This window comes from Amblyomma mixtum, chromosome 7 (genome assembly GCF_055824585.1).
Source record: "Amblyomma mixtum isolate Tamu chromosome 7, ASM5582458v1, whole genome shotgun sequence".
Taxonomy (NCBI): domain Eukaryota; kingdom Metazoa; phylum Arthropoda; class Arachnida; order Ixodida; family Ixodidae; genus Amblyomma; species Amblyomma mixtum.
Window position 1 is genome coordinate 95,609,142 of NC_143018.1, and position 26,975 is coordinate 95,636,116.

At 45.3% G+C, this 26,975-nt stretch overlaps 1 protein-coding gene across 2 annotated transcripts in view; it reads right to left on the reverse strand.

Moving 5' to 3' along the window:
* Positions 1 to 26,975, reverse strand: part of LOC149336904 (putative protein kinase C delta type homolog) — a 439,118-nt gene that overhangs the window by 149,146 nt on the left and 262,997 nt on the right. For both annotated transcript variants that reach the window (XM_089553211.1, XM_089553210.1), the window contains 3 exons: positions 26,512 to 26,543; positions 14,533 to 14,618; positions 3,823 to 3,952 (listed from right to left, as the gene is read on the reverse strand). In XM_089553211.1, coding sequence (XP_089409337.1) covers positions 3,823 to 3,952; positions 14,533 to 14,618; positions 26,512 to 26,543 — 248 coding nt within the window. The remainder of the gene's footprint in view (positions 1 to 3,822; positions 3,953 to 14,532; positions 14,619 to 26,511; positions 26,544 to 26,975) is intronic.

Below are 26,975 nucleotides of genomic sequence, written 5' to 3' on the forward strand. Positions count from 1 at the left end.
AGAATGGGAGGCTTGATGGGCGTGAATTCGTGAGACGAGGAAGCTCCACTTGTGCAGATTTCTCCAATGCCCGCGAATGAAATGAACGTGCTGGACACACATGGGTTTTGAAAAATTACGCCACAGAATTCCCTCACCCCCGGCCACCGATCGGCAGCAAAGTCTTGCTAAAGATTTTGTAACGACTCCTGAATTTTGCTGGTAAGAATGTTCTTTTAGCACGTTTTTATCGTTTTTTAGATGTATTGCATTCGTTGTCTACATTGATCTTCCTGTGTCAAAGGCATCTGGTTAAAAACAGCGACGATCACCAAGTGGAAATACACTAAGTGTCCGTTCCTGCCACCCTTTTGCTGCGTCATATCTTGTGCATGCGGATGCGTGATATAAGACAGAAGCGAGGAAAGCGAAAGCTACAAAACCGGACACACTCGTTCGCTGCTCGTTGTAACTGAGCGTGGTGCCCAGATTGTCTCAGAAACGAAAGCCTCATGGTTTTGGCACTCCATGAATTTTCAGCGCTCCCACACTCGAAGCACCAGAAAGTGGCTTAGCGAATGTTGCGCAATTTTCTCAATGTCTGCATATCTAAAGCAGTCGCTAGCGCAGGCGTATTCCAATTGCCCACTTTGATGGTCTTTAGAAAGCCATCAGGGACTGAGAAGATCTGGAGAGGTCCCGACGACTGTTTGCTAAAACGGACAACAGGGGCGTCGCCAGCATATACGCGACTTAGGAAGCTAGCCCTGCTCATTTATTTTATTGCGGAATTACACCGATCATCGCACTGCACCAATAATCTAAGCAATTGTGTCAGTACGCCTAAACTGGTCACAGCTAGCCTGTGTTCTTGTTAGCACTTAGGTGTTAGCTTTTACCGCACGACTTCCATGCAGAATGATCTCTGCCCCGCAGCGGACTGCTCGCAATATTGACGTTGGAAAAGTGACTGAGTGTTCTTCATAGCGAAAGCAAAAATAGAAGCATCACATTCAACCCTTCGCACACAGCATCTGGTAAATACTAGGTCTTCGTCTTTCTTCCTCCATGATTCCAAGGTGCGATGGAAATGTGCATGGCGCACTAATGCATCACTATTATCGTCTGGTAGTCAGAAGGAATGCTCTTTGATTTTGCTGCAAAGCTTCTTGTCCTGTATTGCAGACAGTTACTGTTGAATCATTGATGTATTCTTCTTGACGTAGTGTTATAGTGCCAAGAATAGTAGTGTCCTTATTGGTAACTTCATTCTTGTCCTTTTCGTGCATCACTTTATGCTTCTTTTTCACGGAGATATCTATTCTTATTTCCTTTTATGAATACGCATGTGCCTTAATTTGTTTTGTGGAATTTATCATTATTTCTGCTTGCGTAACTTTATTCCCTATGGCGTATTTATTTGTGTTTTGCTTGTCATGTAATACCCTCAAGCTAAGGGCTTTTGAGAGTATCCTGAATAAATAAATACAAACAAAATCTCCTTTGTCAAAAGGGATTCTTGAAGAATGCCGCACTCAAAGAAGTTCATCCGCGACTGCTGATGCATGCCCGGAACCTGGTGCTCGAGTTTTGCCCGCAACATGCAGTTATTTGCAGCTGCACCTGATGGTGGCTCGGAGCTGCGTGGAAAGAACCGCGCCTGTTGGTGGCGTCGCGCGAAGCCTGGTAAGACCAGCCGTGCGACGAACTGCAAAGTGCGAGGTCTTGGTGGACTGACAGGCGCCATTAGCAGCCGCTTTCTTTCGTGCCTGGGCGGGTCGTGGTTGTTAGTTGCACCGTGACGCAGCGCAACCAGTGCAACGGATTTTAATTTCTCGGTCCCACCACGAGTGCGCAAGACGAGTTGTCTGGTATGTGCATTTGGGTCTCCAACATCACGTGCTCAACCTGCTCTCTATGAGATTCTATTTTTGGAAAGGCACCTCTCCCGAGCCTAGAACTGCGTTTTGTTAGATGCATATATACCTTTTTCCTTTCGGCTTTATTTTATAGTAAAGGGGAGGCAGAGTCTTCCAAACAGATTCGTTATCCGTTGACGGCACGGAACTCCACGCCAAGAATGACGTTTATTCTTGGAAGCGCTCGGCTTTTAACGTATAGTCGTCCACAAATATGACGCGGTACAGCGAACGCGTGGCCATAGATCTACGCAGCTATCGTAATTAGGCTTAATGAGAGATACAAGCTGAAAGGTGGTGCAGGACAACGCACCTACATCAAGCCATGATGACCAGGTTGTTGAATGCTGCTATGAAGATGTGTAATCGGCAATGACCGAATACCCTCAAGCGCCCTCAGTTTGAGGGTATTACATGAGAAGTAAAACACAAATACACAATAGGGAATGCAATTAGGCAAACAGAAATAGCGATAAACGCCACACAAAAAAAATAAGCCACATGCATATTAATAAAAGAAAATAAAAACAGGTATTTCTGAGAAAAAAATGGCATAAAGTGATACACAAAAAGGACAACAATAAAGTTACCAATAAGGACAGGGAGCACGGTGTGATACGTTTACCCTATTCTTTCAGGGTGATACGTTGCAAGGAATACACCTTCACTTTTTCATACAAAACGGAGCTTCAGAATTGAAACTACGAATGTGCTTGCGCCATCCGATGGTTGTTTCCCGAAGGATGCAAGCGTCGCAGCGTCGTTGAATATGTGAAAGGTTGCACGAGCTTGTTTCATGCAGTAAGGCCTGTCCTCGCCAGAGTCGCTGATTGGCTGAGGTGCTCTGTGATCTGCGCATTCGACTCAAGCAGTCGGATTTTACTGCGGGCTGAATTTGAAAAATACTCTCGCTGTGGGTCGTCGGTCGGGCAGAGATGCCATCGCTTTCAGAAATAGTTCGACATTCTCGATCGTGGCCGCCGGCAAACCATCGGGGCGACAGAATTGCGGACAGCCTATCTTAGAAGAGCGTCGGGAGTGCTATCTTGTGAGCATCGATATCGGGAGCGTGAACTCGATTCTGCTGTTTGTCTGCTTATGTACCGGATCCCTAAATGACAGTCGATTTGGTAAAAGCCTAAGTGCGAGTACAGTTGCGAGAGCGAAAGAGTGACCTTTCGCAAATCATGCGCTAGATATGTCTGAGCCATCAGGGTCTCCGGACAAGGTTTTCTGTTCGTCGACAGTACCTTACGCAGGACACAAAGGAACCTTGCCAGTAGCTCTTTCTTTCAGCACTACTACTCCAGCAAGCACCTTCCCTTTTTTTTTTTTTTTGGCACAAAGCTACTATGCTTTTTTGTCACTGCTGCCTTCAAGCGTGTAGCAGCGTTGCACAGCACGGAAGGCATTGTAGCTGTTTAAGAAAACATTACCTTAGCAATTCATACGTGCGACAGTTTGCAGCAGTAAGCAAAATTACCACGCCCTTTCTGGCAAGCAAACCGCCCTTCCAGTATTCTTTTTGGCCTCCTGGTAACTGTTTGGTAGCTTGTAGGTACTACAACGCTTTCTTAAGGCGTAGCAGGCTGAGGTCTACCATGAAAGTGCTCATTACACGGCTGTGAGTTTGATTCAAAACAGGCGATAAATAGGAAGCATGTACAAAACACGTTGAAGCTCTTGGTGCCATTTATGGGGCACTGGATAGTTTGGACGTGTAGCTCGTTGACGCAAGGACGAAGGAGGGCTTTTTGCGATCAGCTCCTTTTTTTGTTCTGAATTTCATGCGCTTCCGCAATCTCTCCTGTGCGTAGTAGACTATCGCAGGATGGATGTCGGTTCCTTGTTCAGAAATGCCCCATGCGCGCCACTCTCGACGGCGAATGGAGGGAAACATGCGAAGTGGAGTAAAGCGACTCACGTTGGCACTTGAGCCCCTGCCTGAAGAGTCCGTAGAGCAGGGAGCCGCAGTGGTCGCAGAAGGTGGGGCTCATGTAGTTGTGCACCCGGAACCGGTGCGGCACGTCCATCTTGAACCGCTCCCGGAGGTACTGGCGAAGGGGAGAGGAGGGTTTCGGTATTAGCTTAGATTATACGTTGCTAAACTACCTTTCAAAAGTAATCAAATTACGCTATTACTTGCGCGAACATTGCAAAAACAATTAAATTTATATTATTAATTACTGTTCACAGAAAGTAATGAAATTACACTGCAATTAATTTTGCAAAGTAATTGCGATAATTTTTCAATTACTTTTTAATCATCACACACAAAAAAGGTACACTAGACGAAGCTGCTGCAATAATTTAAAATTTACTACTCCAATGCATCGTACGAGCAGATGTGCTTCAAAGGGAGCGGAGGGAGGGGGTTGAAATTTCTTCCTTGCTTTGAAAATCACGGGCTTTTGGTCATAGTGAGTAGCAGTTCTCATGATGCAATTTAGGGCAGCCCAGTCTTGCGCATCATGAAGCACCTTTTTCAGCCCTCGGTACAAATAAAAAAGTGAGTTTTAAGGCAGTTCAATCAAGAAGACGTGTGAAAGCATGCGTTTAGCGAGATTGGCTCATGGTTGTGCGTTGCTGGGTCGTCGGCACATCTGGCGATGATGTTAGACTAAGGTTAAGCTCTGATCGAGGTTAAGCTGATGTGATCTGTTCTTGGTACAAATGGGAGTTGATGATGATGATTATGATGTGCAATACATAGCGCAAGAGTATGTTGCAGTTCACACGAGGCGGGATCGGTTGCGGCGATAGCTTATTTTTTTTTTCAGTGCTCTCGCGCAGTGGCCAATGAAGCTCTGTTCACGCCGCCGCGGGTTCGGAACCCAGTCTCGGCAATATTTATTTTTTTTTTATAATCCGAGGCCATTTCATGACTCTCTCGCGTAAGCAAAAAGTCTCCGCAATTTTTTCCGCACGATTGCGTCGTTCTCTGAACATAAATGTGCGAAAGTGTGATTGTGGCAGATAATGTGTGATACAATGTTGCCGTGGGAAAAATTTGGTTGATAAGGTTCAAGTAGTTAATTAATTAAACGCGAAAAATACAGTCACACGTGAAAATATAGCCATGTACGTCTATATAGTAGATGGACGTCGCAACACCCACAGAAGTCAATATAGCATGTGGACGTTTTGCTTGCGCAAAACGTCCACATGCTTCAATGCGGATCGCCGCAGTGACCTCAAAGTTTTTTCTGCATCCTCAAGGTCAGGAGCGCCACAAGATTCTTGGTTGGGTTCGACCGTGAAGTAGTAATTTCGCACGATAGTAGCAATTTAGCTTTCCATTTCCTGCACTTCCAAGATGGAGGTTAAGGCCGCGCGCGCATCGCCACTCGCCCTCGTGCTCGACTTTGCTTGCTCACTGGCTTGCAGTCCCAGGCTTTTTGCACGTAGCTCCTGCTTTCGAGACGCCCGACCCGACAAACGAGAGGCCATATTTTTGCCGACACAAACAGCAGTGATGCACTCTTAATAAAAGCAGTTTCGACAGAAATTAATTACTTCTGCTCCCAAGTTACTGCCTAGAGTAATTCATTACTTTTCGAAATTACTACACCAGAGAAGTAATTCAATACATTGCAAATTACAAGAAGTAATGAAATTGCTGTAACTACATTAAAGTATGTAATTACTGCATTGTTTGTTTGAGATGCGCGTAACATGCCCTTCCGACGAGCAAATAAAAAAAAAACGACTCCCTCAGAAGTTTAATCCAATTACCTGTTTCTCCTTGAGCACTAGCTGAGCGCTAGTGTAAGCCGCACGGCACCTTGGTAAGTACAGGCAAAAACCCGATAGATTTTGAATAGAACTCCACAATGAAGCGTAATCGCCGTCATTCATTCATTCATTCATTCATTCATTCATTCATTCATTCATTCATTCATTCATTCATTCATTCATTCATTCATTCATTCATTCATTCATTCATTCATTCATTCATTCATTCATTCATTCGCCCACTCGATTAGCAATTTGCAAATTCACTCATTCATTGGCTCGCTCCCTTAGATATCAGCTAATTATGCCATGCATTCGCACACTCGCTCAGACAGGCGCTAAATCACTCAATTATTCGATCAGCGTCTCAGTCACTCGCTAGTTCTATCATTTATTCACTCACTCGCTCAGCCACTCGCAGAACTGCCGCTCGTGCTTTAATAGAGCATGAAATAGTTTTCAAGCCCTCAAGCAAGGTTGAAACTTTTGTACCCAATATATAATAACCTCATTAGAAATAAACACCCTGTTTCACGAGGAAGTACGCGTTATAACCATGGGATTTTCGGCGTAAACTGCCAAAAACCTCAAGACATGTGAAACTAGCAGCGTATAAGGCTTTCGTGTGGCCTAGTCTTAAATATGCCTATTGTTCATGGGGCCCATTTACGGCCAAAGATATTTCCAAATTAGAAAGAGCGCAAAGGAGAGCGGCCCGTTTCATTTGAAATAGATACAAACGAACAGATAGTGTAACAGCTATGATCAAGTGTATTGGACTAGAATCTCTTCAGATAAGGCGCACTGAAGCAAGGTTGAAATTTTTGTGCCTTATATATATTAACCTAATTAGAATAAACACCCATGATTATATTACTCCTTTTTCACGAGCAAGTACGCGTTATAGCCATGGAAAAATGCTGCATACTCTTAATACAGTTAAACACTCATTTTTTGTCAAATCGAAAACAGACTGGAATGATTTGCCGAAGTGTGTAGTGAATAGCCCAAATGTATAAACGTTTGTTGATAATTTGAGAGCCTTTTGTATGTGAAACTCCTGTCTTTTTGGCTTGTATTTTTCGCCTCATCTGCTTGCTCTTGCATGACGCTCGTGCATACCTTGTTTTTTTACTTGCATCTGTGCTCACCCCTGCTTGGAGTCAAGCGACTCCGCAGTTTTAAATAAATAAATAAATAAATAAATAAATAAATAAATAAATAAATAAATAAATAAATAAATAAATAAATAAATAAATAAATAAATAAATAAATAAATAAATAAACTTGTCTTGCACCTCAAAGAAACGCCTGCTCCAAGAATAAATGCTTTTTTTTCCCGCAATTTTTCTTCGTTTACCCGGTTTGGACTAGGAAAACACGTGGAGGGTGATGGACGAATACATGAAAGAAAACAAAAAACGTTCCGTTTTGTTTCTGTTTCGCCGTGATTCAATTTCGCACGGTGAGCGATCCCGAAAATTCAGCGGAGTCAAACCGGAGTTTCAATGACAAAATGGCAAGAACGTGTTCCGCGTCTACCTCGAAAACCCAGATGGCGCCAGCGAGCACTCAGCTGGAATTGCGGCCCGCGTAGCAGAGTGCAATAACCAGAAAAAAAAAAGAAAAGAAAAACGGCGTAAAAGCCGCCGTCGGATCAATTCTCGACGGTCGCCCGAGGCGTCCGAACTTCACGGGAGGAGTCCCGATCGCATCGAACCGATTGACCTCGTGTATTCGTAATGAGCCTTTGCACGGGCTCGCGCTAGGGAGGGAGTATATACAGAGTGCAAGCATCTTCGCGCAAGAAGAAAAGCGGTCATGACGCAAAGGGCTTGCAATTTGATTTCTTTCGCGCGTATCGCTTGCGCACGTGTGGGTTGTAGATACGAAAGGGAAGAAGACTGTTCGGAGTTCGACTAGATTTGATTTTTCCTGGGAAGCATGCTTCGCAGCAGTGCAGCCTTGCGTGTGTCTTCCATGGCGCTCGCAAGGCAGCCCTGGGAGGTTGTCCCATGAAGGCGCTAGAGTCGGATACAACTCAAGAACAAAGCGGCTTTTCCCCGTCAGAGGATCCCCTTCCAGCCAATGGCGTCGGCCGAGTCTCACGAACCTGCTAGAGTGGCAATGCATGGAGTGACCGATGAAAGGATGTAGTCCCGTCCTTACATGGTCCGGATAGTCCCCTCGTTGCAGTGTTTCGATAGCAGCTATGGTCATGAGAACCGGCCTGCGCCATTGACCGGAAGTAGGTCCTTTGTCGGGGGAAAGCAGTTTCGTTCTTGAGTTATATCCCACTATAAGGCTGCATCGTCGGAGGTTTTGCTTTCGACGCATTGCGCTTGCACGGTTGCACCATCTGTAGATGTAATATAAGCATAGCACGGAATTGAATCGGTGTAGGGAATCCTCGTAGATGCTCGTACAGCCTTGGTCAAAAGTGTTCAGGCCACCAGGGTTTTTTTTTAAGTGTTTTCAATACGAAAGGTTCGGCAAGTTAGTACCGGCAGTTCATGTTGCGTGCGCAGAGGAACAGGAACGACCGCAAGTAAACGCGTCACAGGCGCTGCTACGGACAAGTAAATTTTGATTGAAAGAGGCACGTGTATATACAGCTATAACAAAGGTAAAAGGAAAGTAAAATAGGGGAAAATAACTTTTTTTTGCCATTTAAAATGCGCAGTTTTGCAGTGAAAGCAGACGCTAAATCCGTAACCGCTGGAGCAGGCGAAAACGCTTGTGGGGCCATCTGCGAACCAATTGGTGCTTGAGGAGTACAGTGTGCATCCCACTACGCTCCGAAAAGCGCCATCCTCTGGCTCGAAAACTTTTTACAGGGGCTGCACGAACTGCAGGGTGCTGTTATTCTATATTTTCAATGGAGCGCTTGTAATGGAGCAAAGGCGCCTTTCTGCGATGCGTGGTGGGGCTCACGTTAATCCTTTGTAGTGAAATTTTGGCATGCATTTGGCCGATAAGTGTGAAACAGAAAAAAAAAACAGTTCATTTAAGCGTGCTGTAAGCTGCGTGTACGAGTTATGTTGTTCAACCTAGGCACCGGCAGCCATTTGATTTTTAGTAGGGTGGGCAAGTATTTGAGGGAAAAACGTCTATGGTTAGTCGGATATACGCATATTTATTACGTTCAGGTGTCTACTGTTAACACGCGGTAGTTTCATATCTCAATGTGGAAGGATGTTCCTAACGAGAAAAGAAATATGCAGTGTTTCGTACCAGGCTATGCGTTATCATGCCACCTGCGCCCGCAGCGTAAAGGGCGACTGAAGCGGTTTTTGAATTCGGTGAGAATAAAGCGACTGAGTGTGCCAAACTTGCAGGGTAAGTACGTGAAACCTTTTTGTGCAAGCAGTGAAATGGTAACGTGATCACTGATTAAAGCCACAACGGTGTCCTGGCTCCTCTGAATGGCACAACGCCGTTTAGGATGCCGCGTGATGTCGTCATCTAGAGTGGCGGCACATTTCTAAAGAAGGAACACTTGGCCGGAGGCTGCAAGCTGACGCCGTCGCAGGTAAAGCTGTGGAGCGTTAACTTGGCAACGTTTGACGAGGCGCGGCACCGCGCGGGCGACGGCAGCGGAAACCTGAAGCGTTACTGAAAATGACGTAATCGCCGAGCTTCTCCGCACAGCAATAATCCGTGAGGAGAAGTCTGCATACTGAGACTGGGGAGCGCTAGGTTCTAGACAAGGGAACAACGCCCACAAAAGAACAACACGAGACACGAGCGCTAACGCTCGTGTCTTGTGTTGTTCCTTTGTGTGTGTTGTTACCTTGTTTAGAACCTAGCGCTCCCCAGTCTCAGTGTGCACGACCAACTAGCACCCTACAAAGCTTTATAGAAGTCTGCACACAGCCGCACCGCTTAAATGCTAGCGTAAAAGAAAAAAATTGGACGGGACACTTAAGCTCCTGCTTAAGGTTATGACGCAATAGCGTAATGGGTTAATGCCCTTATAAGCAGAATAGTTCATTCTCTACTTTACATTCGTAGATGCCTGGTAGCCCTCATACCCCTCCTGGCGCAGTGGTGCAGTGGTTTATTTATTTATTTATTTATTTACAAAATACTGCAGCCCGAGGGCCAAGCAGAGTGGGCAATTTAACAACAGCCAAAGATCACACCAAACTACAAAAAAGAAAGAAAGAAAACAGACAAACACTACAAAACACCTGAATGATCAACATAAAGGCAGTCAAAAGTAAAAGGTTGCTGTATGAACAACATTGTCAAAAAGAAAAAAAAAAACAGGAAGAAATATTATCAAACACCAGACGTAGGATTACAAACAGAACTCAGATGATAGGGGACAAGCGTTCTTCAAAATCATGAACATTACGCGCAGAAAAGACGAGAGCTGGCAAGCTGTTCCACTGATTGATAGTGCGAACAAAAAAAGAGTTTTTAAAAAGGTTTGTACGGGCAAAGAACGGCGTAAGGCTGTGGTCATGAACGTTCCTAGTATGCCGGGTTAAGCGTGGGCGCAGGTAGTCCTTGGAAGAGAAATTGAACTGTTGGTGATAAAGTGAAAAAAGAAATTTTAACCTAGCGAGTGCTCTTCTTTTTTCCAAGGATGGAATATTATTTACAGACATGATGGCGGACGGTGAAGCATTCCGATGATAACTGTTGAAAATGAACCGGATTGCTTTTCTTTGTATCATCTCTAGTGAATGTATATCTTTTTGAGAAATGGATCCCATGACACACTAGCATATTCAAGTTTAGGTCGAATGTACGTGTTGTATGCTAATAGCTTCACGGACTGTGGGGAAGACTTTAATTTGTGGCGGAGAAAGCCAAGTTTCCTTGCAGCAGCAGCGCAAATTTTGTCGACGTGACTAGTCCAACTAAGGTGCTTATTTAATGTTACGCCGAGGTACTTGTAGTTGTCAACCTGCAGTAGGTTTACATGGTTCAGTGTGTATGTAAACTGGAAGGGATTCTTCTTTTTCGTGACCCGTAGGAGAACAGTTTTATCAGTATTTACTTCCATTAACCATTCCGCGCACCAATCTGCAACTGCATTAAGGTTTATTTGTAAGCGTGCTTGATCCTGGTTACTATTAATAGACTTAAAGAGAATGCAGTCATCTGCGAATAACCTAATACTTATAGCTGCAGTGTCAATGGCCGAAACGATGTCATTGATGTAGATGAGAAAGAGAACCGGGCCAAGGACGCTACCCTGGGGCACTCCAGAGGACACCGGTAGAATGTGAGAGGAGCAGCCCTTTACCTGAACAAACTGCTGTCGGTTGGAAAGATAAGAACGAATCCAATTAACAAGGTTATCGGGGAGGCCAATGTTTCGAAGCTTAAATATCAGTTTACTGTGACAAACGCGGTCGAACGCTTTACTAAAATCCATGAAAATTGCGTCAATCTGTTCGCCCTTATCTAGTGATGAAGCAAATTCATGAAGAGTGGTCACTAGCTGCGTGGTAGTTGATAAGCCTCTTCTGAAACCGTGTTGAAAGGGTGAAATAATTTTGTTGTCCTCAAGGTACGAGACGACGTAGTTTGATATGATATGTTCAATAAGTTTACATGTACTGGAAGTAAGTGAGATAGGTCTGTAGTTACCAATATTTAAACGGTCACCTTTTTTAAAGACCGGAACCACTCGAGCCACACGCCAGTCATTTGGAAGAATGCCTTCGGTGAATGACAAACGGAAAAGGTGGGTTAAAATGTGAGCGAGTGGTTCAGCGTAGCGGTGCAAGAACACATTAGGTATGTTGTCCGGGCCGACTGAGGATTTAGTTTTGAGTTTGAGTATCATGTTGAAAACACCTTCATAAGTTATGAAATTGGCTTCAATGTCAGAGGACGAGTTTACATGCATTAAATCAGCAATCGGGAGAGAGAAGACAGATTGAAAGTAACGGTTGAAGTGCTCGGCCACGTCAGATACGTCGTCTACAACGGACCCGTTTATTGATATTTTATCTACCTCATCACTTGAGTCACTAAGGTAGCGCCAAAATTTATTAGGGTTACTTTTTAGGAACTGTGGAAGGGAATAACTAAAATACCTTGCCTTAGCTTCAGACAATTTAGATGCAAGCTCACATCTTAAGTGGGCTAGGTTTGAAGGATGTTTACCGCTTTTTCTAGCGCGTTTAAGTCTTCGACGAATATGTATGATTTCCCTAGTCACCCATGGGTTGTTTTTGTTCACTCTAACGCGCTTATTAGGAACAAGTGTACTAATGCAATTATTAATGGTTGATTTCAGCATATTCCAAACTAAGTTGGTGGTTTTCGGAAGGTTGTCGCAAATGAACCAAAGACGGTCAAGAATGGATTGGTCGTCAGCTTTTGAATAATCCTTCACAGATTTGTAATGCTGCCATCGACGGGCCACTCCCCTGCGATGGCAGGTGCTCCCAGCGGTAGGCCTTGTGTGACCCATGTTCCTCTCCCCGAGTGACCAATCATTAACTGCCACCTATCACAATAGGCAGGTTGCTCACCATCCTCTGGGCAGGTTGTGATGACGCCACAAGGTCACGTGACCTAGGTGTCCCACCTGCCTCCTAGGTTGCTCTCTGGCCACCACCTGCCAGAGTCATGCCCGTGATTTTTCGCTCACAACGCCGACGTCGACATCGCCTTATTTACTAGATGACGGGCTTTAAGACTATCGCGTTAGGAAGCTTGGCGTGCTTTAACTACAAGCTTCATGCACTCTAATAATTGAATCGCGTCAAGTTATGTTCAAGACAGAAGACTCCTACTGCACTGTGCCGTCCAATAATTCGTAAGTTTTGAATCTTTAGCTGCGGCGCCAATAGTTTTTGTTACCGGTCACTGATATCATGTTTGCGATATCCTTTGCCTACCGGCAGGGAGAAGACAGGAAGACGGGATTCTTGACAGCACCAAGCAAAATGGAAAAGGGTCTAGAGGGAGCCTCAGACCACTAGCCAATATTTTTATTTTTTACCTAGACTATGTCGCTTTCCGTTACGGTGCCAACAACAGAGATGCCAGCTTTGATGTAACATTATTTGTGGTTGTGGCACTGAATCTCTGGCAAAAAATGAGGAGGGCCCATATTACTACAGCAGCGCCGAAAGAAGTCATTAATTAGCTTCAGTTATGTTGCGCAGTTCCCGTATCCTCCGTTTAGCCGAAAATTATGCAGGAAAGCCGGCGTATTAGTGCATAAAATAAAGCTTTTGAGAGAAAAAGAACGCCTGGACCACTTTATTCGTATAACCTCTGAAATAATACAGAGTTCTATAAAATCAGGGAAATAAAAGAGCGCGGGAGGGAGGGGGGGGGGGGAGATTGGAACACGGCGAAAACAAAAATGCAACGACTGACTCTGCTACGTTCGGATCAAGAGCCAGTTTGCCCTGTGCGCTCATACTATAACGCAAGAATATGCTACGTGCCTCGTTACGTAAACTGGGAGAAGAGCCAAATTTAATGATGACAGTTCCGAAAAACTCGCTCATTAGAGAATTTCAAGACCGACCAGTCCCGTTTGGCGATCGCCCCTGAAATGGCATGCTGTAGTAAATTAATTGGGGTCATTTAAGGAATTCCTCAGCACTAGCCCTCGTAAGCTGTCTTTTATCTCTGTTAAGAAACATGCAAGATAAAGAAGAAGACAGAGAAAAAGATGAGGTCGTAGGCATACGCTGCATGTCTCAAAAAGCTGGGCGCTCCGTGGGCGCGAGAGAATTCGAATGTGGTAATCCTGTTCTTATTTGTGAAATTTTAGCGGACCCCGAGGTATCCTTGTTTTGCATCCTGGTCTTTTATTCTTAAAATTAATCGCTCTTGGACTTTGGTTCGCCGCTCTTTTTATTGATGCTTTACACGCGAGCAGCGTTAAAAGTATAGTAGCAATTCTTATTCCAAGTTTGAGCTGAATAGAGTTCACATTCATGTTAGAACGAACAGCGCGCGACACTCATGGACTAGTTTCGCATACGCTGCACGTACTATGTGTTGCAATGGTTTGAAACGGCCATGAGCGCGCGGATGTTGATAGAACGGCTACCTCCATTTGTTAATCAAACCTGATGAGCGAAAGTGTTAATGGTCCTTAACATTTTCAACACTCCATCTGTCGGTGGATACGATCGACGCACGATCACGCACTCAGTAGTTCACATGTGCCACGGCCTATACAAGTTAGCAACACATTACACGTGTAGCTGAACCAAACGGTGACCTAAAGATTTCATATTGTCACCATCATTTTCAGCACAACTCCCGCGATTGTAAGTCAGTTTCCGCTCCCTTTAATCTCCAGTTTACTCAGCCTTGGACACGCCTTAGCTGTCTCAACCCGCAAGTTCCCATTCTCCTCCCTCCACCTGGCTCACTGCCGCCCTTTCTTACATAGGCCCGATCTTTGAACGCACTATGCCTTTCTAAGGAACCAGCTGTTACCTTGCCTTCTCATTACATGCCCTGCCTAGACTCATTTGTTCTCCTTGATTTCAGCTAGAATGTAATTAACTCGTGCACTTTTGTTCCTTCACCCCCTCTGCTCTCTTCTTGCCTCCTACCGTTATACCTACCATTTTCTCTTTCATAAGGTATCGTTCCGTTCACTTTCCATTTAATTGTGCATGCTCCGTTTGCAAGCGCAAACATGCACGTATACAAAGCCTTCCCGAATCGGTGCGAAGAAAATGGCCGGCGAACGCAATAGGAGCCTGTTGTTGGAGAAGTGTCGGGTCTTTCGCAGTGTAATACAGTGTTAATATATGTAGTACAGGTGGCTCATGTAAGACGGAAACCCTCGCGCCGGTACTCCATTAAAGGCCGTGACACACGCGCAAGCTAGGACGAGAAAGACTTTGTAGACACTTTTTTTGTAGACACGTCTACGCTGGCAGCTCCTTCTTACCAAAGTGGCTTGAGACTCCTTGACCGAGCCCGGGCATTTCGCCAAGAACTTGTCGTGGCATCGCTTGTGTACGGTCACTTGGCACGCTGCGAGAGAGAAAGAGAGAGAGAGAGAGCAGAGAAGATCAGCATCGGCATGCATCCTTGCGAAAACCTCGATCGTCAGCCGTTCTCCACGTGCACAACAGATAGACGCGCGTTGATCTGCCGCTCAAGGTTATGCCTGCGGAACAAACAACATTCCTCCCGAATTCGTAGTGATAGCGCTGCTGTGCAGTAGGCAAGAGACGCTCTTCATTTTAATGTGCTCAGGAACTGATAACATTGAGCCATTTGGCACGTTGAGGGTCACAATAAATACCGTGAGCAGATCGCTGAAGCCCAAAGCCATTTCACATTGCTCTCCGATTAACACTGCTCGATGGCCACTGTAGACGCAGTACATCGGCTTACATCCATAAGAAGTCTCAGCCTTGGTGTAGGGCGCAATCCAAAAGAATTGTTTTGATATGGAAAGCAATGGCACAGGTGGTCTTGCTCGTGGAAAATAATTTTAAGAACTGTTGTTTATTTCTATTGCCCCGCCGCGGTGGCTCAGTGGTCACGGTGCTCGGCTTCTGACCCGAAAGACGCGGCTTCGATCCTGGCCGCGGCAGCCGAATCTCGATGGAGGCGAAATTCTAGAGGCCTGTGTGCTGTGCGATGTCAGTGCACGTTAAAGAACCCCAGGGTGTCGAAATTTCCGGAGCCCTCCACTACGGCGTCTCTCATAGCCTGAGCCGCTTTGGGACGTAAAACCCAAATAAAACAATAAAACAAAAACTGTTGTTTGTTAGAGTGTTTTTATGGAGTTATAAACTGTGCCAACTGTACGTCGGCAATTGTGGTCACCATAGTTAATTATCTTAAGCACTCAGCACAGCAAATGCATGTCTCAACTATAGGCCCTACTATTGCAGAGCCTGTCCTCAAGTAGTGGTAGTTAGCCTTACCGTGCGGCACAAACCGAGGAAAGAAAATATCTCCTGGAAGCGCCCGGCACTCGAAAAACCATGAACTGCACGTTTTAAAAACATGCGACTGTAAAATAGGATTGTATAGGAGGACACCTAAAGTTCCACTGCCACATCTGTCAGGATGCACAGGCCCTTCTTGAAAAGACATCCTTCTTCCCCGACGCTTGGCACCTGTTCAGGAGTTCGGTCTGTTGCGCCATGTCATCGCATCGTGATGCGGTACAACGTGCCTCGCACATATCCCCGTCAGAGCGAGCCGTGTTGCATGTCCGCCGACCGACGCTTCACACTTCGTTGAGGCGCGGAAGTAGTTTGACAAAAGGTGTGTCTGCTGCCTTGAAGCAGTGCGTCAAGCCGGTGCGTTTGAAGGTTTTAAGCAGTGTGATGGCGTAACCGTCTTGCCTGTGCCGCCAATGAAACAAAGGCAAGAACCGATGCCAGAAACGTGAGCTGTGGATTGGATTTGAAGGAAAACTTGCAACGTAGAAATGGAAACTCTTAAGAATGAAAAAAAAAGACGAAACACAAAATTCATGTAGAAACGAGATCGATTGATATCAAGTGGCACCAGACCACTTGTATTTTCATTTCTTTTTTTTCGCGAATTTTCTGGAACAAAGATCTCCAGGACCAGCGAGTGGCAATAGAAGCAAGCAGTTTTGTTATTGGGCAGTCGCTTGAGTCCACACTTATAGAGGTTGAAGCTGAGCTTGTGTGCTGCTACGTGCGGTGATCCAATGAGGTTGCAGTTGGAAGAAATGACAGTTTTGAGGCTAAATAGCTTTTTGCATGTCCAAGCTGACGTGGTGTCCCCGATACTACGTGAGCCCCCACACCGCGTTGTCTATTTACCTACGTGATATAAACAACACTCGGGGAGCAAGCGATTCTGCTGAAACGCTCGCATGTTTTTGTAAGTTTTGTTTAGGAAAAATATTTTCTCGTCATTTTCCACTTGCCTTCCATCCAATTTCACTTGCACCGTCGAATTCTAAGGAAAGATTTTGGTAACGAACAAGATTGCAAGACGAGACAAAACTTGAATAATAGTCTTGTTTGGTCTTCTTGTTGCAAGAACAATTTTTGGAGAATTCTGCTTGCAGGAACTTGCACATTCACGTACCGCGATGAATTATCTGGTGTGCCCGTAACACGCAGAATAATGGCAGACCGACATTGCAGGAAATGTAATTGCTCCTTCAGTCATTTGCTCTGCTGAGGGTTGGTACCGTTCGCCAGATTCCGACTCCAAGTACAGAAACTGGCGAATCTCTGGGCAAAAAATTGAATAAAATACCGTTGACTTGGCTCGAAATACCGCGGAAATTACCGCTGACTTAGCTCCCTGGCACGAACGGTAATCTTAACCTGAAATAAAAACGGAGTGTCAAGAATTATCGGTTTGCTATTTTTCTTTGATACAAGCTAAATGGCTCTTTTCTGAACGGGGCGATTTTCTCCTAGGTATTGTTTCCACGAGGGGACTGAGTAAGGGCTTGTTCCAGTCCTGGGTGTACCTACGATCTCAACGTGTTACACTGTGCATCATCTTCAAAAACAATGCAGGAAACAATACGAAGAAGATTATACGTATTTCACAATATTTGGTCTCCAAGGAGCGTGGAAGTCGATGCAATGATGGATGCACCGCAGTCATTCTCTGCAAATTTTCTACAATGCTTCACTACCCGCAACACAAAGGATGCCTGGCGTATTCTGAAACCTAAATTCTTATGAGCTTAAGCGCGAGCGTAGCCCAAAAATTGCAATCACTGCATCTACTCAGCAGTCATGGTTCATCATCAATGTTAAAGGGACGTTGACGACAACGCTATCCAGCCGTCGACCTTAGTAAAATTAATTTGTATGGCACTTTGTGAGTGTTTTTATGTTCATTAGGCGGAAAAAGACACATCTTGATGAGAAATTTGGAGTTGCAAATGGGACGTTTTCGTGCCACTCGATTAGGACTCCTGATGTTGATACTTACGTCGAGACTACTAAAGACTCTATGATCGCTGGCCTGAAGATGATGATGGTGCAGTCATGCCCCACAATTTTGGACAAAACCTTTCTTTCTACAAAAACTTTTTAATTAGCACTCTTAGGATCCCTAATTATTGAGAGGCGTGTAATATTTGTAATTTGTAACTAATTGGAGCGACTGTAAGTAATATCCATATCAGTTTTCAGGATTTCGAAAACGCGGATACCTTCGGCGATGGGGCCAGACAAATTTTGGCTGCATCGCGCCAAAATACATGAACTTTCGGAAGCTTGCAGGCGAAGCAACATCTCCAGTGCACGTAACTCGTCGAAATAGCCAAAAATTGTTGGGCCTCAGTGCTGAGGGTAACCGCGTTTTCGAAATTCTAAAAACTGATTCCGATATTACTTACGGTGGGATACACGCCTTTCAATAATTAAGGAGCCTAAACCTACTAGTTAGAAAGTTAAGTATTCAGTACTTAACCAGCGTGCTGTTAGCACGTCTTAGCGGTGTTCTGATGTATGCCCCGCTGACAATGCTATGCCGAAAAAAGCGCTATTCTGAATAACAAAATTCAATTTTTAGAAATTGAGTGAAGTTTTAGGTTGAACGCTCTGTATAAAGCGGAGTAAGATGCATTGCGAAGCAATGAACACTTATAAAGCCCTTCCAAGAAACTTGCACTCATTCTCGCTGTTTTGAGCTGTCGTATACATGCACAACGTTCATTGGAGTATGAACTATAGCAAACAAATGTCTGATCGGTGGGCATAAACCGGTCATTTAGGCATGCGAGCCGCTAACGGCTGCGGCCTGCTCTTCGGGCCTCATCAGAAGAGCGCACGTAATAGCGCGTTCAGCCTCTTGTTACTCATTCGTTCCGTGTCCTCTTCTTTATCTTTTCTTTTCCAAAGATCCAATTCCGAGTGTTCGGAAAATGCCGGCATTCGGAGCACCTCCAGTACTATCCGAGAGCCGCACACCATTGCCGTTTCCACATTCTGCCGAGGGCAGCCGGGGAGTGCACGGTGATGAGGGTAATAATGACACAGCGCCTCACGCACGCCCCAGGCTCTAGCCACCGAGGACGTGCAGTTATAAGCGCCACAGCACTCGCGCTACTATAACTATGCATCGACCGAGAGAAGGAGTCAAGATCGCAAAGCTAACGCGCATTCCTACCGTCAGGTGGCGTTGTTAGAGGCCGGAGGAATACGAGGGGTGCCGTATGGCTGCTCGAGCGCGTTCAACGCCTCATTGCTGCCACTGAATGTCTCGTGGAATATTATTCCTGCGCCGGCATTCTTCAGTGCTTTCAGGCTTGCTGCTAAATTATGCTAAATTATTATTCTGTGGCATGAAAAAGTGATGGGAGTGAATGTCACTTGGGATCGAAAGCTGCGCAGGTCAACAAGATTCATATCTGATTAGTGCTTAATAGAGATTACTGATAAATATGCTCTAGTAATACTGTGTGACGTCTGCGACGACGTGACGCCATGACCGCACTTTGTAATGTTACGCTACCGCTAGTCAGCCATGAGGCTCAGGAAAGGAAATGGCTATTCAGAGATGCGCAGGGTCCGTCAAAAGTTCCCAGACCACAGGATCTGCTTTCAAGCGCTGCAGTGGGGCAGCTACGACATCCACAAAGCCCAAAATCTCTATAGAGGATAGGAGAAGTATCATTCTCACCTCTGAGAACCTTGATAGCTTTATTGCTATCATAAGTGGCATGATATGCCGCTGAAAAGCAGACTTAGTGTCCTGGGAACTGTTGACCAATACTGTTCTATCCAACTCTTTTTTTTTTCCTGGGCAGCTTATGTGATGTGTTCGCACAGACCACATTAGACCCTACGGCCTTGGAACTTTTGAGCAACACCGTACTATCCAACTCTTTTTCTTTTCCTGGGCAACTTATGTGGTGAGTGTTCGCACAGACCACTTTAGACCCTGTGGCCTTAGAACTTCTGAGCAACACCGTACTATCCAACTCTTTTTTTTTTTTCCCGGGTAGAGTATGGGGCAAGTGTCCGCACAGACCACATTAGACCCTGTCGCCTGGGAACTTTTGAGCAACACTGTACTATCCAACACTCCTTTTTTTTTTTTCATGGGCAACTTATGTGGTGAATGCTCGCACAGACCACACCAGACCCTGTGGCCTGGGAACTTTCGACCAACAGTGTACTATCCAACTCTTTCTTTTTCTTTTCCGGGCAACGTATGTGGTGAGTGTTCGCACAGACATCAGACCCTGTGGCCTTGGAACTTTTGAGCAACACTGTACTATCCAAAACTTTATTTTTCTTCCGGGCGACGTATGTAGTGTTCGCACAGACCACGCTGCATGCGTCTGTTTACGGAGGTCAGCCCTTATGCCAGCGACTCGGAAATTGCCGCTCGTTCGGCCCATTGCTCCTAATAGGTCTTTACGTGGTCGTGGTGTCGGGGCTCACGCTATCGAACAGCTTGGCCTGTGCCGTTAATTAGGGCCGGCGCGTTCGATGGCTTACGGCCGGCCGACCGTAATGGCACGGTTCGATAGAATATTCTACACGGCTTCGCTGCGGTAATTGGAAGCTGCTTAATTACGGAAGGAATGTTTTCGGCGCTTGCACCGGAGACAAGCATCGGGAGAAGATTGAGAAGAGGTGGGGAATATCATCGTTGTGTCGGCCGGAATGTGTGCATGAATTGCGCGCGCTGAATTTCCAGAACGCGTCAATAAATTATTCAGATTATCCAGGGAAAAAATGCATGTACTGTATTAATCTTCACCCATTCTTAGTATCCTGACGCTGACACCTGACAATATTTGTTTGGGGCCAATTCCAGGCTCTGATCTACGTTTTACTTGTAATGCTTGTTTTGATGTCTTTGAACCTCTGCGGCCATACAACCTATTGTTTTCGCTGCCTTTGTCAACATTTGCGTTGGCCTATAGGATCCCACACTTGTGGTACATGCATTCATAAAGAATCCGTTCTTTCATCTTTGTTGTCAAACGTCCTCTCTGCTGCCTGCTGTGAAATATCACCTATCTGAACAATTATTCTTCAGCGAATATGTCTATACACGGTGAGGGCATCACTCTTCACTATTTTGTACATTATCCGCAACATTCTCATCGTAAGACTCTTTAACGGGCTCTGTGTGGGACATCACAGTACCCGCCGACCTCCTGCCTCAATATTTACGCTAGAAAGCAGACGTCGTAGCGTACCACGCAAAGCATTATGTTAGACGAGGAAATACGTTGCCACTGATTCGGCAGTTACTGCATGGGCGGAAGAACGCTGTCACAGCGACAACTCACTTGCTAGCCTGAGGCGAAAAGTATTCGTATTCCAGGTCCCTTTTAGCCTGCTTCTCTGATTTACCTTTTACTTGCAATAATTTTTTTGATGTCCTTGAACCTCTGCGGCGATTCAACCTATCGTTTTCGCAGCATTTATCATCGGCGTTGGCCACGCTTGTGGTTCGTGTATTAATAAAGAACACGTTCTTTCATATGAAACCCTGCTATCAAACGTCCTCTCTGCTGCCTTCTACGAGATATACCTATAATACGAATACTTTTCGCCTCAGGCTAGCAAGTAAGTTGTCGCTGTGACAGCGTTCTTCCGCCCATGCAGGAGTACGCGTCATCTGTCTGGCATCCATCACAATCGTATCTCATCTCAGACCTTGAAGCCATTCAAAATCGCGCCGCCCGTTTCATTACATCGCAGTACTCAAGAAATACCAGCGTAACATTACTAAAACGATCCCTCGGCCTTCAAACGCTAGCAACGTACTCGCCGCGTAATTTCTCGTCTATGCCTCTTTCACTCTTTCTTTTATCGCTCACCAAGACATTTGTTGCCACAGAAACCCCCACGTACGTCATCCCGCATAAACCACAGTAACCCAATCGCACGCATTAAAACCCGCACCTCCGCAATGAGCAGTTCATTTTTTCCCGACGTCATAGTGCTCTGGAATGGCCTTCCCGACAACATACTAACATGCTCCGATCGCCACCTTTTCCGTGAGAAACTATCTAATCACTACTCATAAACATCATTCATACTGCGACACTGAAGTGCCAACTGTTCCCTGTTTTCTTTTTCTTTGTTTATTTCTTGCTTTTAGTTTGTATATTATTGTACTCTTTTTTTACTCCGTGTATTTTCCCCCCTCTCTTCTTTTTGTTTATTTGTTCTCTGCCACTACCCTCCAACCTATATGTACGCCTCCCCTTATGTAATGCCTCCGAGCCTTTAAGGGACAAATAAATGAAATGAAATTTAGTACGATTTAATACGAGAGTCGGCTGGAACAGGTAGGCCAGGCCAAAACGCCCCTTGTGTCCAGCCATGCTGTATGAACTACTGAGGGGCACGCAAACAGGGGTCATCCACCTCACAACCAGTGCTGCACTCACCGCGTCTTTAAAGGGACCGAATACTGAATGTTAACCACCTAATTTTTTTTTCTCTGAACAACGGAAAGCTACTACGGTACTCGATTTTGAAAATGGTTTGGTGCAGCTCTGTTTATAATTTTTACCGAGAATCTCAAGGTTCGGTTGCACTACATATAAGTGCCCCCGAAAGCACAAGGTTGGACAGCCGTCGCCGTAGCTCGGTTGGTATAGCACCGGCCGGGTGATTCAGAGGTCATGGGTTCGGTTCGGACCAGCGGCAAGTAGTTGTTTTGTAGCGAAAAGCTTCACTACGCGGGTCAGAGCCGAGCTTCGCGTGAGCGGAACTGGTGAGTTATGCGCATGCGCGAAACTGAGTGACGTCATGCGCCGCGCAGGTGGTCGCTCCTCGCAGCCGCCGCCGCCGACTCCGCCGCGCGCTACTGCGCATGTGCGTCGCCTCCTCGCTGTCACTACAACTGTCCGCTTCGCCTCCTCGCCCACCCTTTGACCTTTCGTTGCAGCTGCGTGTTGCCCGCGTCGCAGCCGGCAACCCTCCTCTCCGCATTCTGTCTCCTCCTCCGACTCTGTACAGGCAGTGTGTTGACGGCCGTCAAACCAAGCATAACTGAAGCTTTTCGCTTGTACGTAGATCCGGGCTCAACCAGAGCTAAGCCACTGCCTAATTTTTTCTTCTGCTTTTATTGTTCTTCCACTGGTGAAAAAATACATAGTGAAGAAAAAAAGAAAAGCCATCCCCTGCGCTTCTCGATTTCAATGACTGCTGGCTTCCGACATGTATGTTACAACGAGCACCTCTTTTCATTCTTTTGTCCAGAATTTTTGATGATGACAAATACTTTAACTCGAAGGCACCAACACGCGGAAGCGTATGTGGTCTGAATCGGCCAGCTCAGCAGTATAGGTCGCAGAACTGTGAGTAAACGTTAGTTGCTTTTTTCCCCAAAAGTCGACCTAGTCGCTGGAATAAATTGATATTCCTCTGGCTATGGACTGGCGTTTCGTTGGTTGGCTGTTCTGGTTATCATAACTGATTACGCGGCTTTCCTGACCTCGAGCGGACAAAAGAATATCCTGAGGCTTCGTAAAACAAAAAGAGGCAAAAAACTGAAGAAAAGAAGTCCTCGCTTCAGTGCGTTTATTTGTTGGGCTTTTAGAAAGACGTATTTCGAGGTGCACGAGCAGCGTAACGTCGGTCGTAAAACCGCCTCGCCTCGAGCAGGTGTTTTCAAGAAAATTTACGCCTGAATTTGCAAGAAAAACAAAAGAATGGGTTGTACCTCTTCCGGGTCGCCAGAGGGCGGGGTTTCAAGTCGTTTCAAGTTTTTTACTGGGACGAACAAAACTTCTTTGCGGGCTGCTATTAGCTCATTGTAAATATTTTAAGTTTATAACTAACAAAACTCTAGGCACAGACACGGCTGTCTTTTCCAGCCGCCACGAATATTTCGTTCGTGCAATGCTTGACATAAAGAGAAAATAAAAAAAACGATCTGCTCTGGGTGTGCAGCGGTAGCGGAATGAGAAGCCCTTTGGATCGAGGACATAAACAAGATAACGCAAACATTGCGCATTGCTGAACAAAAAGTGCAGATATGTTTTCTTCAGCGTTTGTATGTTTGAATTTAAATACGTTTTCCCACTATTCAGTCATCCGAAGAATAATTACATTTCTTTTTCCCGCCACTAAATTGCTAAATATACACAATACGCGGACTCAACAAGCGTGACATTCGATTTGAAGCTGCGCCGGAATGTAATGCGTCCAATTTTCTCTGCCCCTTTGTCCTTTAATTTCATGTCGCGATCGAAAGCTGATTACAGGGAGTGAAGACCAAGCTTTTATCGCTGAGCAGGCAGTACTTAAGATGACCGAATTTGATTTATTTTCTTCCGAACAAAATATCTCTTAGATTGGTCAGCATGCTTTGTGGGTGCATGAAAAGTACCTTTATGGCGCTTTTTATTGACACGCTGAATGCTACGCATAAAAAAGGGGAAATATTAAAGATACGGGATGTATTATATTCGTTATTACAATTCCTCCCATCTGGTCTTTCCCCTGATGTCTTTGTTCCTGTTTTGGGGTGAGAGGTCTAGCGACACACACGCTCCCAGGTTGTGACTAGTTGCTTCGAATCAACCTGTTCATTTAAGGGGGGAGAGATTTTTTCTTGATTTAAGAGCGTGAGCACTGCCTCAGTGCAGACAATCTAACAATTATTTGTTTGAAATGAATTAAATATATTCGAACTTCGCCGAAGCTGAAACAATAATTATTTGTTTAATTAAGAAAATATAATTCGTAGTTTATCGGTACAGGGAAACATGCTGAATGGTTAATCCCACTTTATTTCTTGCGCATTGCTTTCTTCAGAAAAAATTCACACCATCGTTCCAACGGAGACAATGCAAAGCTAGTATGACGCCCGCCACAATATGCTTATATTTACTTTAAAGTAAACAAAGGACATGTTGGTGCCATACGGAGGGGCGAGCCACTCCTCGCTCTAAAAGTTAAAAAAGCGCATAAGGAGTGGCAATACGCTATAATACACCAATAAGGGAGTAATTACTCATTGACATCCACCCAAGCGCAGCCGTGCGGCTACTAAGGAAGGCTATACAGCTTTCTCAGAAACTTCGCAGTTAAAGAGAAATTCGTCCTGGTCCGAAGTTCGAACCCGGAACCACCGCTTCACCGGAGCAGACGCTCTAACAATTGAACTAACCGGTAAGGCAAGCTTATGGTAGGGCGACAGCGAATTGATCAATAACTCGAAGTATTGGTCCAATGTTTAGGGGATTCCCCCGAGGTAGAGTTGATTTGTAATAAGGGAGTAAATACTCATTGACATCCACCCAAGCGCAGCAGTACGGCTACTCCACAAATCTACTCCACCTTGGGGGATTCCCCTAAACATTTGACCAATACACGAAACGGCACAGTTACAACATGTCACTCCCAATACAATTCAGTCAAACGTAGCAGAAGTCGGTGGCGTCACAAAAAGCTCCAGTCACTAAACGCCGGTTTAATTACGAATCTAGATTACCCAGGACTCGGAAACTCTACAGAGCTCTAAAACATCGCGGCGGCGGAGTGGAATCTTCTCGTTTAATTCGCACGAACGGTTCACAATTTGTTCTCGCATCGAAACGATCGCACAGGCGACACAATAAACTCTTGCGCAGTAAGTGAGCTGGAATTCGCTCCGAGTAAGATGTGCGCTCATATTTCAATGTCAAAGCGTGTGCGGGCTCTCTCCCCGTTTTCATCCACTGTTTGCTTTCATTTACTCTTCGTTTCACCTAATTCTTGGCTCCACTCAACAAACTGCATTAAGCGAGAAGAAGAAAGGCAAGAGGGACGGTACGGCTAATCTATTTTTTTCCTCCCCCGACTCACCCCCCCCCCCCCCCCCCCCCCTTCGCTCCAGCGCAGAATGTTAGATTGAGTCGCGCGCAGCGTTTTCCTGCTCCACTGCACTTGTTGGCACAATTTTCTCTCGGGCTAGCGGGCATTTCATACCAGCGGCCCCATTTTCCCAGGCCGTCGTTTTTATTGTCACTTTCCACGTTTTTGTCGGCGAAAAAAAAAAAAGTTTTTTCTGGGACCTTTACGAAACGGCCTGCTGCAAAGCTTCCACTGTGAACTCGAGTAAACACCGCGTTCTTGGCGTTCGCAGAGCTACTGCGTTATATCACTCCGCGCCGGCACAAACAGGCTCACTACCGCCGCGTAGCCCACTCGGGATCGCGCAGTGGCTGACACAAAAATACCACGTCGTGTGTTTTCCAGAGCTATATATCGCGTATACGTGTCGGGGGCCAAGAATTTCACTATTATGATTTCGGAAAAAGCTCCGCTCTAGAACTGGATAGAAAACAACATTTATGTCTCCAGTGCTCGCAGTATGAATGTAAACGCTCTCGCTATGTCATTTCGGGTTTTCTTGTCCGCTAGCTTCATTGTTTACGCGCGAAATTTCTCGGTGAAGTGTCGCGTTTTTGCTGGGTGCGAATTTTGCAGGCTTGAACTCTGTAGAGAAATCCCGCGCGCTGTTGGCATTTTTTTTCTTGCCTACTATTCTTTTTTTATTACTCTGTTATATAATCCGATTCGAAATGTAGCTTGACCTCTTCTAAAAAAGTTACCTTGGTGTGTTTACATACTGAGCTAAACCACTTATTTCGGACAGATTAGTGACAGTTTGGAAGGAGATATACATGGCACTGCCCTAGGAAATATTTCCTAATTTTAGTTAATTAAGCTATGGGTGCGTCAGTTGCGCGAAGTAATACAGGAAGTTAACCTTCCGCAATAGCCTAATTAAACAGACATTTCTATATTCCACCTCCGTTACGTATCTTCTTAAAAGTTACACAAAGGTCTTATTTTATTCTAAACACAAGCGAGTTTCTTCTCCTTACGTGCGCGTGAAGATGTTACTTTCAGTGTACAATAAAGTTTCGTTTTTCATGTACGAGGTTCACCAATATTAAACTGTGAAGACAACAATGAAAGTGCCAAATACTTACAAATGCATTGGTATCCCTGCTTGCCGAAGCCCCTGAAAAGAAGAAAAAGAAAAAAACAGTGTTAGCGCATTGAAGCGAAGCGATGCTCTTGTAATAAAAAAGAGAGAAAAATTTTGTCGGAAAAGCTTTCCAAAAGGATACCGTTTGCCGTGGACAAAAATAAGAATATGCTAAATTACGCAAGTGCGCCTTCCCACATAACAGTACTGGCCCAGACACAATGGCTGACCGTGCGCTTCCAAGAGGGACTAGATTTTTTTTTTTTATCTTTCTGTACATGTTTGATGTATTCCATCCGCAACCATATTGTCTGTCCTGTAGCCCCACAGTTCTTTTATGGAAAAGTCCGCCATCTCGTCTTCAGCAACATTGTTATCTGAGAAAGCGTGCTTGCTGAGTTTCGCATAACTGTCTGAGGTTAAGCATGACAACGACTTTGTCGTTTATCATATCTAGTATTCATT